The sequence below is a fragment of the Gracilinanus agilis genome, chromosome 2, assembly GCF_016433145.1.
Source record: "Gracilinanus agilis isolate LMUSP501 chromosome 2, AgileGrace, whole genome shotgun sequence".
NCBI lineage: Eukaryota > Metazoa > Chordata > Mammalia > Didelphimorphia > Didelphidae > Gracilinanus > Gracilinanus agilis.
The window spans coordinates 609,865,954-609,884,304 of record NC_058131.1 but is presented as its reverse complement, the minus strand read 5'-3'; the positions used below and the strand labels follow the sequence as shown (position 1 = coordinate 609,884,304).

Here is an 18,351-nt window from a genome sequence, read left to right as displayed (position 1 = left end):
AAATCCACCCAGCTATAATGTCACATGACCTAAATCTCTCCGTTTTGCCATAAAGTTATCATGAGAAATTTTGTCATATGCCTAGTGAAATCAAGCTTCATTGTGTACATGACAGTCACCTATCATTTAGTTTAGTAACCCAATATTGGAAAAAGAGAAGGAAATTTATCTGGCACACAGACTTCTTGATGAATCTATGTTGAACTTATTGATGAGCGCTTGTTTCTAAATGCCCACAAACCATCCTACTAATAACAATATTTTGTCAGGAAATAAAGTTGTTTGCCAATCTGTTTTTGTAGAAGTCCTATGTTTCTCCCTTTCATTAAAAAAATTAGAACATCTGCTCCTTTCTAGTTATGTGATTGTAGTATTTTTCAGAGCTAAAAACTTGATCTTAAAAATAATCTGAGGTCCAGAAAGGCTAATGTGACTTTTGTAGGTGTGAGAGGGCATGTCTAACATTCACACAACTCTTATGTCCTGGGATACATGTTCCAATTTTTATGTTTCTCCAGAGAGCAACTAAGAGTGACCAACAGTCATATCAATTAGCTCTTTCTATACTCCAGGATGTAGAATTGGAGGGCTGAACTAATTGGTTTTTAAGCTCTCTTCCTGCTCTAAGAATCTATAACTCTAATTTCCAGAGTATTGATCCATCTATTTATTGGTATGGGGCTGCACAATTCTACTTCCTTTTCCTCCATCATAATATTTAAAGAGAAAGTATTTGGAATGGGATTATAGCTTTCATTTCTATCTTATTCCTGACCACTAAAATGTTAGTACTCAACCTAAGGTGGGAAAGAAGGGACAGGTGTTTGGGTTTGCTTAGGGTAGAGCTGAAGACAGAGTTTTCCTATTGCCAGGTCAAGGGCCCTCCATGGCATAGGCTAAAGTTTCTTGAACAAAGGATTGAGGAGAGATTCCCCACTAAGGGGAGTGATTGGAAATTTGAACATAACTAGCTTGAGTTGGTTACTGGGAATTCAAGATATGGCAGGGAAAGTATCAGAAGTAGACACTAGGGTCCACATTATAAGCAGATATTAGCAAGCAAGAGTTTGGGGATCAGATAAAGATGCGTTCTGGGAATAGGTTTAAAGTCTCCTAAGTAAACTAACAGAGAGGATCTGATTTGTGCCTAATTTGCAACATTCAATTCCTTTGAAATTCTGTGTGATGCTGGCCCCGCCTTCTACCAAATTAGCTGTAGCTATCATAGAACTATTAGATCATAGATCTAAACCTTTAAGGGACCTCAAAGATTATCTTGTTCAACTTTGTCACGCCACATATGAGGAAAAACAAGCTCAGAAAGTTGTGACTTGCCCAATGTCACCCAGGTGCTCCAAAGCCTCTCATGGCCTCCTAATACCTATAGAGCAACAGCCAAACTTGTTTATCCTCACCTTGTGTGCCTTCTGAAATCTCTCTATCCAACTATATTCCCCAGAAAAAACCCTCTGTTTTAGTCCTCTCCTTACTGTTTCTCAAACACACACAAAATTTAATGATCATTTCTTCAGTTCCTACTATGTGCAAGACATGAATCACTCTGAGTGATCTAAAAGAATGATGTTGCTTTTTGAAAGATGGGAAAATTGGAGTTGGAACTATTAGTGGTGGAAGGAGACAGGGTGGGAAGTAAATCATAAGTTAGAAATGATTAAACCTCATGTGGAACTATCCAGCAGGTAGTTGAAGATATTGTACAGAACAAAAATCAAAGCTAATTGAAGTGTCAGCTGAGCTTCTAATTGGCCTTTGAAATTCGTTCACTGTCCAATTCTGGCTCTCTGTGAGTTACCCTGGAGGAAATTTTATTTTTGTTGGTAACCTTGATAAAGAGAGGTCAATTCTCAAGCAGTCTCCCTTTCTCTTACAGGCAACAGTAACAGATGTTCAATTTGGCCCCATGAGATTCCATCAAGATCAGCTTCAGGTAATAAATATCAAGACACAGGCAAAACCATTCTTTGTCAAATCTCTCTTTCCTGATCATTAAATGAACTTTACTTTGCACAGTGGATGTGATGCAGAAAAAGTTGGTACAAATCAATTTTTAAAAGATTTTTTTAGAAATGTATAAATGCTTACTTATGGAAGTTCTTTTATATGGTCAATATCCCATCATGATTCATGAGCTTTGGAAATCCAGGTTTTTATACATTGTATTTGATAAAATTGGGATTCATTTGTGCACCCCTTACTTATCTGACCAAGAATCAAACCTGACTTCCAAATTCTATTCACACTCAACATGGTCTCCACGTTTTAATGCTCCAAGGCTCTGAGCAGGTAATGGATTTTGGATTCTGAATGCAGTGACTCACAGCAAAGGGAATTACTTGGTGCTGCCTGCACTGAAAAATATTTTATTTTAAAAAGGTGAAAACAAACTCTACCCTTTTCAAGAAATACTTCAATATACTTGCTTCATGCAAAATATGCTTACTATAACACAAAACATGCATAGAGTGTGCATATGCTAGGGGCTAAGCTGACAAAGATAATTACATGATGTGCCCTATGATCCTGTAGGGAAAATGAGACACCTTGTCAGCACCAGGATAAGCTCTGTCATTGCTACCTGAAAAGCAGAGATTCTTTGAGTAATTCTTGATCAGAGAGCATCAGCCCCCTGGTTTTATATTCATCCTTCACAGAATTAATTCCCAACCTCTTCATTTTCCCAAGTTTCTTGAAATTCACTTGGCTGATTTTTTTTATGCTCCTGGTCTGATCTTTCCTTGGCCCTTTGCATCTGCACTCTATTATGTTCTAATACATCACAGTCTTCCAGTCCCTTACAAGTTTGACCAATCTGTATACACTGTATGTGTATGCCTGCACTGGGCAATAAAAGTAACAGGCTGTATATTTTTCCTCTGCTCTCTCTCCATGAGCATTTTCCCATCTCCCTAGAAGGAGGATCCAAAGCTAATTTTCTATACTGTGTTCACTCTCCCTGTCCATGTATCTGGGATAAGCCCAAACAGAAATATGAAGGTTCTGCCATAATAGTCTTGGCATAAATCACTGGGGAATGTAGACTACCTTCCATCTTGGACTTTGGGTAGCCTCAACTCCATCATGATATTAGCCACCATGTATGAATCTGCAAAGTCTGTACTCGGATGAACACTCTATCAGAAAATGCCTAGTTCTCCTTGAGCTGTCTCTGTTCCCACTATAACCCTGGACATTGCAGCCCTCCATGCAGTCTGTAATCCAGCCACCCTCACCTATTTGCTGTTCCTCACCAAAATCATCTCCCGTTTCCGTAAATATGCACAGGTTGTCCCCATACCAAGAATACCCTCCTTATCTCTGCCTCTTAGAATTCTTGGCTTTCTTCAAGATTTGGCTGAAATGCCACATTCCACAGGAAGCCATTCCAGGTGCCACCAGCTTCTAGATTCTTCTTCCCTCAGGTTTTTTTCCTGCTATCTTGAATCCATCTTGTGTAGACCTATTTGTGTACTTATTATCTCCTGCAATAGAGTGTATAAATCTTTGAGGCAGGAACTGGTCTTTCTACTTTTTGTTTGGACATTTGTTTCCCCAGAGCTTACCAAGATGCCTGGAATATTGAAAGAGTTCATAAATGCTTGTTGAATAGTTGTTGGATAACAGTTTCATTGGCTAATTGAAGAATGTTCTTGGTACAGTCCTTTCTTAGTATTGCATCTGTTTATACCATCCTCTCTTTCCCCGACCCCCAATAAAGACTTATTCCTAGATTTTATTATGAATCTGCCCCAATCCAAAGAGGGTTCTCTTGGGCAGTAGTTGAAGCTCACTTAGAAATGGCCCACTTCCCACCTTATCCCAGCTTAGCAAAGTCATGGAGACCACTCTTCTCTTTATCTAGGTCCTATTAGGAGATCTTCTGTATTCAATGGCTTCCTGAGTAGATTATCTCAAACTGCCAATCAAAGTTTATTTCTGGTTTTGGTCAGTACTTTCCCCTAGCTTTCAAGTCAAGATAATGCCTCCTTATTGCAACTAGTCTAGTAAGCAAAATAATCTTTAAAAACCAGACCCCTAAACTATATCTCTAATGGCATATTTCTTACCACCAAAGCAAGTAGATCTCCTTTCTCATTTGCAGCAGAATTTTATGCATATCTTAATACCAAACACACTCTTCTTCATCAGCTATGAGTTCCAATCTGTTTTCTCCTAATTTCATACTTCATGCTTTCTCATTGAAAAACATTCTCATTGAAAACAACAAAGTACAAGAATCCACTCAGGCTCATAAGATCATAGATCTAGAGCTGGAGAGGAGCCACCCAGTCCTGCTCTTTCATTTTACCAATAAAGAAACTGGGACCCCGGGAGACTATATCATCTGTCTATGGTCACATTGGTAATAAGTGCCAGAAGTAAGATCTGAAACCAGGCCCTTGACTTCAAAGCCAGTGTAATTTTCCACTCTTTGACATTTCTCATCCAGATTTCCTTTGCTGCTCTTTGGGAAGGACATCCTGGCCAGACCTTGACTTGGCTTCTCAAAATATAAGCTCTCCCTTAGCCCTCATCCTCTACTTGGCAGCAATGGGTTAGCTAAATTTGCGCCTGGCCAAAAAAAAAAAGTTATTATGATACGTAATAGAGTAAGATGAATGCATCAGAGAAATGTGAACCAGGACTAACTATACACTTATAATTGGCTTTCTTTGATGTATTTGCCAAATTTTGAGTTAATTGTAATATTGAATGATTCTATACAATTATTTTTATTAATTGCTTCAGTGGAATTACTTAAATTATTTGAAATCTTAACTATGTTTTATAATCTGTAGAATCATATTTGCTTCACAGTGGACATGATTATTTGAATAATACAAATGTTTGAGTGTTAGAACTGATTTTAACAACTACAAGACATAAGAGCAAGGTTGAACCCCTAGCAAATATTTGTTGTATATCAATTAGTCATACATTTCCTGAGCACCTACAAATGAAACAAAAGACATAATTTGTGTCCTCAATGAGTATATTAGGCAAATTGATGAGGGAAGGCAAAAATAAAGGCATTTTCTGGAAACCGTAACATACCCCTCCAAATAAAAATTTTATAGATTATATCAATGAATTTGTTTATTTGGAATTGTTTTTACGTATTTGTGCTACATATTTTGAAATATTTGTGTACCTAGGTATAAATGGGTAGGTATATGTATGTATTTGTTTATTCATCCATTTTAAAAAATGTTATCATTGGACCAGTATGGAGAGAAAGATGCTGAGGTTGCAGTCAATGTTTGGTTTAAAAATGTTTGTGTTGCTTCAAATCAGGTACTTTTAGTGTTTACCAAAGAAGATAACCAGAGTAATGGATTCTGTTGGGCATGTGAAAAGGCAGGATTTAAGTGCACAATTGCAAAGAATCCTCAGTCTGCACTCGAATGCTTTCTGGAAAAACATCATGATATCATCATCATCGATCATAGACATTCCCGGCAGTTGGATGCAGAAGCATTGTGCAGGTAAGAATGTGCCTCCGCTCAGAATGAAAAATGGGTGAGTGGCAACAGCATGCCCTAATGGTTGGATGACCGTTGGGGCTAAGGGCTAAAACGTACCAGCTAAGGGATCACGGTCAAGTCACTTAACTTCTCAGTATCCCAAGCCACTCGAAGATTCTAGTTTTCAGAGGGATTTCCTTTCTGAATCAATGGAGGGGCTTTTCACCTTAAGAAATTCCATATGGTGATGAAATTCCAGACCCACAAAAAAATCTAGATAAAGCAGAATTTATAACATAAGCAATTGCTTATTTCTTCCAAGGGAATAAGGAAAGATATCTAAATCAAGGTAATGGTCTAGAATTGATAACATTTTAAAATACTTCAAAGATCTATGATTTTATCCATATATATGAAAACCCTTACCTTCTGTCTTAGTATCATTTTTTTTAAACCCTTAACTTCTGTGTATTGACTTATAGGTGGAAGATTGGTAAGGGTAGGCAATGGGGGTCAAGTGACTTGCCCAGGGTCACGCAGCTGGGAAGTGTCTGAGGCCGGATTTGAACCTAGGACCTCCTGTCTCTAGGTCTGGCTCTCAATCCACTGAGCTACCCAGCTGCCCCTTAGTATCATTTTTAAAGTAGAAGAGCAGCGATGTCTAGACAGTTGGGCTTAAGTGACTTACTCAGGGCTGTATAGCTAGGAAGTGTCTGAGGCTAGATCTGAACCCAGGTCCTCCCTACTCCAGGTTTGGTGCTCTTTCCACTGTGCTACTTAGCTGCCCCAAGCCTATATTCTTTTAGAGTCTTGCTTACCACTATAGCATGATATGGTATAAAGGAAGACAAGTCAATATCTTTAATACTTTCCATAATGTGGAAAATTAAAACATGTAAGAAAGTCACTGTTTCCAGAGCCCAGCTCTCTCCTTTTGTTCAAGTTTAAGCAGTAAGTAAAGTTTAAAGAAAGCCTCTAAGACAGGAAGGAGATAGGATCAAAAACTCAGTCCCACAGGGAATTTTTCTTAACTTAGACTCTAAAGGAGACCCCACTCCAGAGCTGTTGAGATGGTCCATAGTTAGGTAAAGAGTTATCTTGGAATAAGATTTTTGGCCATGCTCTCTAACACCCTGATTAATTCAGTGCAGTGCAGTTGAAAGAATCCAGAATCTGGAGTCAGAAAATTTAAGTTTAAATTCTGGTTCTTAGGGACCTCAAACGCCATCTAGACCAATGCCCTAATTTTACAGATGAAGACACTATGATCAAGAAGCTTAAATCTGTTGGCCAATGCCATACAGGTAGTAGGCACAACAAAGTCAATTTGAATCCAGAATTTTTGACTCTAGAGTCAATAATCTCTCCAGCATACCATGGGCTGAGCCCATCCATCCCTACAACCTTCTCAGCTTGATAGGATGTGCTGAAGCTTAATTCTACTTTTAAGAACTCAGATCTGCTCCTAGGCTCCATGAAGCATCAATTTAGAACTTCAATGGTGATTTTTTTTAATTAAAGAAGAAAAAGCGAGTTCAGGGTTGGAGGGGAATCTCATGTGAAAAATTTTAGATATATCTTGTCCTTTAGAGTAGCTAAGTGGCTCAATGGAAACAGTACTGGACTTAGGAAGATCTGAGTTCAAATGTGGCCTCAGATACTGACTAGTCATGTGCCCCTAGGCAAGATAGTTAACCCTATTTTCCTCAGTTTCCTCATCTGTAAGATAAGCTGGAGAAGGAAATGACAAACTATTCTATTTTCTTGGCCAAGAAAACCCCAAATGGGATCATGAAGAGTTGGGCACTACTGAAAATGACTAAAGAACAAAATATTTATCTTTAGTTCTACAATCCCTGAAGAGCCTGACTATATAGTGTAACATAGTGAGTGTAGTGCTATGAGCAGAGAAGCAGTTGCAAAATCAGAGGTTCCCTTTATTAAAGTCATTTCTTTTTTTAAAAAACATTACTTTCTATCTTAGAATCAATACTAAGTATTGGTTCCAAGGCAGAATAGTGGTAAGAGCTAGGGAATTGTGATTAAGTATCTCGCCCAGGATCACGTAACTAGGAAATTTCTGAGATCAAATTTGAACCCAGGGCCTCATGTCTCCAGACCTGGCTCTTTATCCACTGAGCCACCCAGCTATTCCTAATAAAGTCATTTCTTAAAAGAAAATCTTTAGCTTGGTGTCAGATGAAAGAAAAGTCCAAAGGAGAGTCAAATACACATTACTAATGATAATAGTAATAACTGGCCTCATCATACACTTTAAAATTGACCTAATGTTTTAGGTATAGGATTTTATCTGAACCCCCAACCACTCTATGATTTATTCTCTCCATTTGATTGATGAAGAAATCGAGACTCAGAAAGGGTAATGACTTACTTAAGATCATCCAGTTGGTAAATACTCGAGGCAGTATTTGAATTCAGGTTTTTTTGAGTCTAAGTCCTATGCTTTATCCAGAAGCCTGCATTACCTCTCTATGGCAATCAATTACGGATGTATATCTACTGAAAATTAATAATCACTTATTATAGTCATTTTTTAAGGTAGGAAAATTGTGATAACAAAATATGGTGTTTTCAAACCTTGATTTAACTGGATCCTTCAAATAACAGGATTGGTCGGGAATGGGGTATTTTGTCCTTTAGGAAAGCAAACACATTTAAACTATATGTAATCAGATTTCTAAACAAGAGATCAGGAAAACAGGGTATCAAAATGCCAGTCTTTCTCTGTTGAGATAACACACCAAAATCATTATCAATCATTAATAATTTGGTTAAGATTAGTCTGTCAAATCTTGCACATTGACCAACAAAATCCTAACAGATGGTGGTTGTGGCATTATGATAAGAATACTAGATCCGGATTCTTGTCCCAGCTCTCTCTTTTCACTAGCTATGCAACCTACTGGGGAAGTAGCTATTTCTCTGAGTCTCATTTCCTCATCAGATCGGTTAGTTTTAAGAGGAGAGGGGACCAATTTCCAAATTCTGTTCCCACTAAACTTAAAATAGTTTACACTAGAGTGTGAAGAACAGCTACAAAGGGGCCAAACTCAAATAGAAAGGGATCCCTGGGAACTGCATATTGACTTAGAAAACCACAAATTAACATTATCTCTGTTGTGTTACATTTTTGTTTATTTTGTTAAACATTTCCCAATTACATTTTAAATTTCACAAATTAAATTTTAATTTAGTTCAAACCTCAGGTTGATACCTCTAATTTCCAACTGGAGATATTTAGGTTTGGAAAGAGTGCCATAGTCTGGGAGCCCTGGGTGATCAGGAAAGGGATTTGAGGAAGGATAAGTCAATAAAAGAAGGAAGATGGATAGATACTAAAGATATCCACTGCCACCTTCAAACATCTATCTATAATACTGCATACTGAAATTTTATCTTCATGTTGATGACTCTGAAGCCTTCTAAGATAATGAATTATTTTTTTAAATTAAGTTGTACTCATTATATGGTACTTAACCTTAGATAGAAAAGATACTATCTGAGTGTGTGTGTGTGTGTATATATATATATATATATATATATACATATATATATGTATGTATAAAAGATATAGCACTACATTTTTAGAAATGTTTTTGATAATGGGTTTATTCATTCATTATTACAATATCTGTGGAATGGCTGAATGAAATGTTTATTGAGCTTTCTTATGTAATAGGCACTATGGTGGATACAAAGATGAAGAAGGCAAAGGCTTTGATCTCATGGGTTTTATAATTGAATAGGAATAGCCCAATTAAATAAAGGATTAGAGTGCTTTACTCCCAATCGACCAGAAACTTTAATGAACGAAAATATAAAATTCTCTGAGTATTCTAAGCTAATCAAGTTCCCATGATATTATAAGTAATACTTTTTATTGTTTATGAGTACAGAATGTCCACTGTACTATATAATGCCAAGGTTATAGAGTTAGCTTCTCCAGCTGTGATTTGTAATAGTTAATCCACAGCAGGTTGATCAGAAGACACTATCTTTAAGGAAGAACATTTTATTAAACGTGAGAATGGTCAAATAATCAAAGTATAACCATGCAGCTGTGTATTGAGGGCTTTTTTTTGGAATTTTTAACAATTTCATTCAAGTGTGGAGGGAGAGATGAATGGAAATGCTTGCTAATTAAAAATAAAATCATTGCAAATAACAACAACAATAATGATATTTATGTAATACTTTAAATTTTGCTAGGCATTTGAGTCTCACACCAAAATGTGAGGTAGATATGGAGGACTCATTATTATTTTAAAGATGAGGAAGCCAACCTGGAGAGTTTGACTTGCCTATGGTAATTGTCATCAGAAGCAGGATTTGAAACTATCTCTTCCTAACTCCAAGTTCAGCACTCTTTTCTTTTTCATATTTTTGATTAAAAAAATCAATAATTATTTCATATTGCAATAAATCAAAAAGGGTTTGAAATGAACCCTTGGGATTATCAAGCCAAGAACCACCTATTTCCTTGAACCTTCCGCAAGTTCCCTAAATAGGGAAGGAATCCTGGCAGAATAATGATATTATGAGACCAAGTAATCTGATGCCCTAGGAATTACCACTACTATCCTTCCTATCCCACCTTCCAGTTTAAATCACTGTACTTAAATCCAATTCACACAAAAGTGAAGATGTCATGATGTCATTGGTCCTCTTTGAAAATGAAGGACAAACAACAAATCTCTGAACTGTTGCTCTCTGATTTTAACCATTTCAGTCTTTCTCAGTTGATAGTGAATAGAATTGGAAGAGAGAATGGAAGGAACTAAGCCACATTGCAGAGCTTGGGACCCATACCCTGCAAACTGCTCACCTGGTATCTCCCCTCATTGGTTATGCTACCACTTAATTGTGATTACAGACCACAAGTCCTAAATAGCTTTGCAAATATTTTTGCAAAATATCAGCTCCTGCCAGAACTTTCCCTGCTGAAAGCCACCCTTTTATCTCAACACTATTCTACTTAAGATCATCACAAAATATCGATGTTTTGCAAAATTATTTTGTATTAATTCATTAAATAAGAGTTTTGTAATAATAAAGAAACAGAAGAGAAACAATAGGGGGTAGTAGAGAGAAGCTCATTTGTCCTAGAGTCAGGAAGACTGGAATTAAGAAACTGTCTCTGATATGAATTGACTGGGTGACCCTGAGCAAATGACTCAGCTTCTCAGTAACCTTGGCAACAGAACTATTAAGTTATAGATGACTTGCTGATTTTCATTGGTTAGAGGGAAATCCCTACACTGATGAAATCAGATGTCTAGGCCAAAAAAAAAAAGATTATTTTAAAGTTTATAAAAATAACTAAGAACTTTATTTCCCTATTTTATATCACTCTGCCATTGATTTAACTTTTAAACTCTCTGCTGCTTATTTCAGTTTAAAAATTTTTTTCTACTATTTGTTTCCATATTTTATTTCTCTGCTATTTATTTCCACTATTTCCCTATTTTATGTCTCTGCTATTTATCTGTTTTATTTCTATTATTTAATTAATTGTATTGTTTTTGAGGTCTCTGCTATTTATTTTGCTATTAATTTCTTGTTTTATATATTCCTGCTGACTCCCATTTAACATACATCCTTTTGCTGTCTCTCCCTCCAAAACTGAGTTCTCTTCCTTTGTTTTATAACAATAAGTTCAAATGTATTTGCTTTTTAAAAGGTATTTCAATTTGTTTATTTATTTGCTTGTTACATTAAAATTCTCAGATTATCTCCTACCCTTTCCCTACACTAGAGAAGGCATAATTTAACAAAAAGATATATCTATATCTTTTATGCATGTATATCTCTCTCTATAAAAACATATATATCTTTTATATATGTATACATACATATATCTTTTACATATGTATATATACATGCATATCTTTTATATATTTATATACTATATATCTTTATATATGTGTACATACATATGACTATGGCGTGATTATTTCTATTCATCAGATCTTTCTCTAGAGTTGGATATATATATATATATAACTCATTCTTCAAATAATATTTCTATTGCTGTATATAATGTTTTCTAGAAAAAAGTTATTACAGAGTTGATTTTGAAGTATTTTTGGTTTTTATTTAAGGTCTATCAGAACAACTAAATCCTCAGAAAACACGGTTATTATTGGTGTAGTACGAAGGTAAATGTTTTTTATGTCAAGAATCACGTGAAATGTAATGTTTATTCGTATAAAAATTTAAGCCCTGTGTACAGTGTAAGAATGCTGGGCTGTGACATGCTTGCCCTCTGACGTCACATTCCTTCCTTATTTTCTTCTGCTCTGGAGATTTCAGCAGTATTTTCAGCTCCATTTAACTCTGTGGATTAAACCTCAGATCCATTTCTAGACTCTAAAGATTAAGTCCTGGGCTGCTTCTTGCCTCAAAAAATAGGCAAGCCTGAAGAAAATTGGCTCCCTGCAATGACCGGAGCTGTCTGTGAGCAGCAGCAGGGGAGGAAGAGGCGTGTAGATCACCTTGGGACACTGGCAGAGTTGCCTTGGGATGGGACCTTGTGTTTCCAGTTGTAGTGAAATCCTATCTGTTCTTTAGTTACTAAATCTCAACTCTTCCTGCTCAGGGGGTAGCACAAACCTGATGTTATTTTTAGGAGTAATTCTTCTCTGCCTCATTGACTGAAACACTTTCATAGCCACGTTTCAGGTCTGTAGGTCTTGTGGAAGTGTGGGTTTGGTTGGGTTGTTTGTTTCTGAGTGAATTAGAGAATGAGGTGAATTTCAGAGCAGCATGGCCTTGGGGTGTGTGTAGTGTGGTGTGTGTGTGTGTGTGTGTGTGTGTGTGTGTGTGTGTGTGTGTGTGTGTTTCTGTTTGAGAAGATAAAGCCTCTGCTATTATGTGCCTGATACTTAAAATGTTTTCCAGAGTTTAAAAAAAAAATGGAACTTGGTTGCCAGATCAGAACCACATACGGTTATCATCCAAAAGTGTATTTTTTTAACAACTTTAAGATTTCCATGGGATGCAGAAGGGAAAAAAAGAGAGACCTAAATGAGGAAATCAATTCTTAAAAATTGAGGGTCCTTGTGCCTTTCAAATAGTCATACATCTTAAGCTGTGGAATATTTTTGTACTAGACCCCACTGTCTTCTGCTCTAGCTAGAAAAATGTCAAAGTGAGAGAGATGCCAGTTTTGTCTAGTGTTTGTTTAGCCTTGAGTGATATTTCTCTAATCCCTTTAGCTGCTCCTACTTTCTTCTCTTCATTTGCTAAGCTTGGCTTCCTCCTACTGGAGCTCTCATTTTTAAGAGAATCCAAGAGCACTGTGAAGCTTCTTTTCTCAGAAGGCAAAATTGAATCAACAAAGACTTATTAGTCACCTACTAGATGCCCAACTAATCCTATACTAGACACTTGGACAAATAGAAAAGAACTAAAGAACATGGGCTGGTCCCTGCCCTCATAGGAGCTTCCAGTCTGATGGGGGACACATATTGGGGGGCAAGGAGAGAAAGCAATAATAGGTTAGAAAAAAGTATTCATGTCCTTCCATCATAAAAATGTGGGGATAGTTTTAAAAGAAAAATATGTGATAGAACATTTAATTAAATATTAAATAGCTTATTAATTTTTATAAACAGAAACAGGGCTTCTTATCATTAGGATGCTGTTTTTTTAGCTAAGGAAATTTTTTTAATAGTGACTGAATAGAAAATCAAAGGGAGAGTATTCAAGTTAAGAAATTTATAGTATGTTTGTAGTGAAACATGTTTTGAAGCATCATTGTGTTCTGTAAAAAAAAAATGTTGAGAGAGAATAACCCCTCCAAAATTTTTTAAGGCTTTAAAATACAAATTGAGAGGCAGGATGGTCTTGTTTAATTCTTATTCCTCTAGATATCACTCTTCTCTAATTAGAAAGAATAGCATTATTTAAGATTATAAGTAGATATGAAAGATAACTAATACTAGTATCTTATCTTTGTTGTTTTCTTTTAAAGGGGGGACCGTGAAGAAACATCTATTATGCCCCTCATTGCTGCTGGTTTTACAAGGGTATGTAAAGGCATCTTTCTCACTGAAGTTATAGTATCATGGGAAGAAATTGATTTGGGGTATCTTTTGCATAAATAACTTTTATTATAAACTCCCTAACAATATCAACAAGTACAAATCACAAGTGAACAAAATAAAGACTAGAGTTCTAAATAGAGATGGACATAGAACAAAATACGTTTGTGTGTGTGTTTTTAAGAAAAATATAAAAACTTTAACAAAACAATAGCGATATCTACACATTTGCTCAGGATCCCTTTGCGATCTCTTTTCCTTTTATGCACCTACAAATCTCTGTGGACAGTTTTAAAATACATAGTTGTAGGCAGGGTGGTAGCTATTTTTCTGATTCAGCCTCCTTCATTTTGTATCACCTTGTAGAAAATCCTACACATTTCTTTCTGTTTTTCAGATATGAAGTTTGTTTCCCAAACCTCTCTAATACTATCCTTCCATACTTTGTCCAAACAGTCCCACAAGTGTTGATCAGAGAGGTTGTTTCCACTTTTTTCCCATTTAGAAATAAAGGCACCAGAAATATGTTTCTACAGATGGATCTTCAAAAAGAAATCCTTAGAATATAGTAGTTATGGGATTATTTGGTCAAAAGGTAAGATCCATTTGATGCCACCAACTGCATGTTGCCACAGAGATTTCCAAAAATATTCGCCCAAGGTATGACACCCTTAAAAGGTAATAGGATGCCTATTTCTGCATCAACATTAAATTACTCTGTTTCATTATTTTGGCAAATTTGGTGTGTATAAGTTGGCACCTCAAAGTTAATTTTATCTTCATGTCTCTGATTAATTATTAGAGGGTGAATATTAGATAGGGCAGTGGGTCAAGAGCTAGACTTGGAGTTAGGAAGAAACAAGTTCAGATCCTGCCCCAGACATTCATTTAGCCATGTCAACCTAGGCGAGACACTTAACCATCCGCAGCCTCAGTTTTGTCTATAGAATGGGATTTATAACAGCACCTACCTCACAAGGTTATTGTGAAGCTCAAATGAAATATCATATCTAAAGTGCTTTGCAAATCTTAAAACACTATATAAATGCTAGCTGCTGCTGCTGTGCCACAACTAAATAGTCCAGTAGATAGGGCACTGGGCTTAGAATGAGGTAGACTCATCTTTCTGAGTTCAAATCTTGTTTGCCTCAGTTTCCTCATCTGTAAAATGAGCTAGAGAAGGAAAAGGCAAACCACTGCAATATCTTTTTTTAAAACCCTTCCCTTCTTTCTTGTAATCAATACTAAATATTGGTTCCAAGGCAAAAGAACGGTAAAGGCAAGGCAATTAGGATTAAGTGACTTGGCCAGGTTCACACAGCTAGGAAATGTCTGAGTCTAGATCCTGTCTCCAAGCCTGGTTCTTCATCTACTGAGCCACCTAGCCATCCCACCACTCTAGTATCTTTGCCAAGAAAACCCCATATGGGGTTACAAAGAGAAAGGCAAGACCGAACAACACAAACAACAAAACTACTACTGTTGCTTAGTTGTGAGAAATTGCTTTAGTGGATTAAGTAGTCAAGGAAGGTTTTGGATGCTAATGACCTTGAAGAATCCTGCTCCTTATCAAGATTTAAACTGGGTTTTAGCAAATGGTTTATGTTTTCTTTAAAAATCCCCCTAAATTAATAACTGTAATTGCATCTGAGTATGATAAAAACCTTCCTTAATGGGATACTTTAATTAAATATTATTGTGTGGAGTGCTTTATTGTACTTATTACTTTTGTGAATATAGTACTTAAGACCAATCCAATTTAATGATATAGTAATAGTCCAGGTAACGAATCCTTACCCAGTCATTTTCCCTCAAGAGTCTGGCACTAAAAATTACAAGCCACATGTCCCAGTAAGCGGGCGCACCCCAGAGTCCCAAAGATCTGAGTTAAAGTCTTCAGACAAAAGAAAAGAGCTTTAGAAGTCATTTAAAGGGACTCTGTGTGGTTTAGTCATGGATCATGAAGTCTGCTGTGCGAGGGTAGGAACTTCCAATCTACAACTCATCAAGCCTTAGCAAGTACAGTAAATCTGTGTAATGGAGTCTGGAGTTGGACTAACTCAAAGATAAAAATCTGCTTAACCCAGAAGTTCGCAAATATTGAAGCCTCATTGCCTTTTACTTCTGTAGATTTAATCCTGGTGGGAGTTGAGGGCGGGGATTGGGGGGGGCAGAGAGTGGGGTGCAAAGAGATTCAGTGAGTCTTGATTTATTTGACTCTAAGATTTTCAGAGACAGTTTGAGCTCTACATTTTCATCACTAGTTACTTTAGCTCAGGGTCTCTTAACTTTGTTTTTTTTTTTTTAAGTATTTTAATATTAAAGTTTGTGTAACTTTCAACGTAATTGGTTCCCATTATAAGCCTTTTATTTTATTCATTTAAGAACATTATTCTGAGAAGGATTCCATAGACTTTATCATACCAAAGGGATCCATGATAGCTAACAACAGTTGAACATTATGTGGTGCTTTATTTTTTTCAAAGAACTTTACATATGTTATCTCATTTGAGTATCACAATAAAAAGATTAAGAACCTAGAGATGAGAGGTCCTGGGTTCAAATTTGAACTTAGTCATTTCCTAGCTATGTGATCCTGAGCAAATTGCTTAACCCCAATTGCCTAGCCCTTACCATTCTTCTGTCCTGGAACCAAGACAAGATGGAACATAAGGATTAAAAAAAAAAAAAAAAGTTAAGAACCTCTAACAAATGCTTTTACGACAAAGCATTAACAAATGCTTCCTGACTGTCCCGATAGTCTTCAAAACAGCTGCTTCTGGCTTATATTTTTAAACCAACTTTATTTTGTAAATACCCATCATTTCTCATGGCCTTTTAAAGTTTCTGCTTTCAACCTATGGGAAGTTTGGGGAAAATATTTTCTTTTTCCCTCTAGGCTTATTCTGCTCAACTAAGGTCATTTGAGTTAATTTTAACTTCATTATCTTTATAAGGACTTTTTCAAAGGCTCTTGACATACAGTATGATCTGGGTTACCTGTGACTGATAACTGGCTACATTTCTTATAGCATATTAACTAAGAGGGCCACCAAAACAACTCTAAATACCTGCAAGAGTGTTCTGGAGTTAGGGTTTAGAGCCCAGGCTTGCACGGTGTCCTTGCTCTGAACAGCTTTTGTTGACCTTCAGTCCAACAGAAATTCCAGTGAACCAGAGTAATCCATTCCCCAGTCATGTAGATTTGGTTATTCTAGGGAGTTTTCTGCTGGGACCTCTTTTCTATGTCTGCCTGAGTGAAAGTCTCCCATGCAGACAGCACAAGATGTTTTTCAAATAGTCATTATCAATCTTCACAAAGCTTCCATAATAGCAACAATAATATTAACTATAAACATAAACATAGCACTATAAGCTTTGCTCATATGTGTCACAGTGGATAGAGTGTGGGATCTGAAGTCAGGAAGATCTGAGTTCAAATCCAACTTCAGACACTTACTAGCTATATGACTCTGGACAAGTCACTTACCCCTGTTGACTTCAGTTTCCTCTTCTGTAAAATAAAATGGAGATGGAAATGGCAAGCCACCCCATTATCTTTGCCAAGAAAACCCCAAATGGGGTCATGAAGAGTTGGACAGGGCTAAAACAATTGAACAACAAAATAAGCTTTGCAATAAGCTCTCAACATATATCATCTCCTTTGAACTCACAACACTTCCCTGTGAGGAAGGCACTAATGGTATGATTAGTCCCATTTTATAGATGAGGAAACTAAGGCTCAAAGAAGTGAAATAACTTGTCCATATTCACTTAGCTTGTGTGTGTGTGTGTGCTCGCGCATGTGTTAGAGGTGGAATTTGAAGAGGACTTCTTTACACCAGATCTACATTCCACCCCAACAAACAACCAATCAATAGACAGGCATTTCTGATGCCTTAGGTATGTGCCAGGAATTATGCTAGGTTCTGGGGATACAAAGACAAAAAAATGATACAATTCTTGCCCTCAAGGAGTGTTTTAGAGGAGACACGAACACCTGAAAATCTACCCCAAAATACACAAAATAAATGCAAGGTAATTTTTATAAGGGGAGCATTGGTAGCGAGGGGCAGGGGCAGGGATCAGGAAAGGTCTCCTGGAGTAGGTGGTAGTGCTTGAGCAGAGTTCTGAAGGAAGCTAGGCAGGGGTGTGTTGGTAAATGTTTAACACTTGGCTCTGAAAAGCACAACATACTTTTAAGTTTAATTTGTATTATTAACAGCCCCTCCCATCTTCTCAAGACTACACAATCCACAGAACAACACACTGAGCCTAATTTGTAGTGGTTAACTGATTTCTGAGGTACAAATGCTCGCTTTAAAAATTTAACAATCAGCTTTAGGAGTTGTCTCTAGCATACACCCCTGAAGCGGGGAGTTGGAAGGGGCAGAGATGAGAAGTGACTATACTCCAGGCATGGGAAGCAGCTAGTATAAAGGACAGCCACCTTGATGCTATCAGAGTCTAAGGCAGAAGTATCATCACTTAGGAATCAAAGCATGGAGAAAACCCCATCTACATACAAAGGATAAAGAAATGTATGACTTTATACAAAACTGTTAGAACCATTTCTAATTCTGTGTGTGTAAGAGAGAGAGGGAGAGAAGAGAGGGGGGCAAACAGAGACAGAAGCAGACAGAGAGAGAGACAGAAAGACAGAGACAGACAGAGACAGAGAGAGAGACAGAGAGGAGAGGAGAGGTAGAGAGAGACAAAGAGAGTCAGAGTCAGAGAGAGAGACAGAGAGGGAGAGAGAGAGAGAGAGAGAGAGAGAGAGAGAGAGAGAGAGAGAGAGAGAG

At 36.9% G+C, this 18,351-nt stretch overlaps 1 protein-coding gene across 1 annotated transcript in view; it reads left to right on the top strand.

Annotated features, from left to right (window-relative positions):
- Positions 1–1,909: 1,909 nt before the first annotated feature.
- The window catches only part of PDE8A (phosphodiesterase 8A), a 106,213-nt gene continuing 89,771 nt past the window's right edge, over positions 1,910–18,351 (top strand). Inside the window, exons 1-4 of the mRNA XM_044665487.1 lie at positions 1,910–1,948; positions 5,314–5,504; positions 11,606–11,662; positions 13,480–13,534. Coding sequence (XP_044521422.1) covers positions 1,922–1,948; positions 5,314–5,504; positions 11,606–11,662; positions 13,480–13,534 — 330 coding nt within the window. The 5' untranslated portion in view covers positions 1,910–1,921. The remainder of the gene's footprint in view (positions 1,949–5,313; positions 5,505–11,605; positions 11,663–13,479; positions 13,535–18,351) is intronic.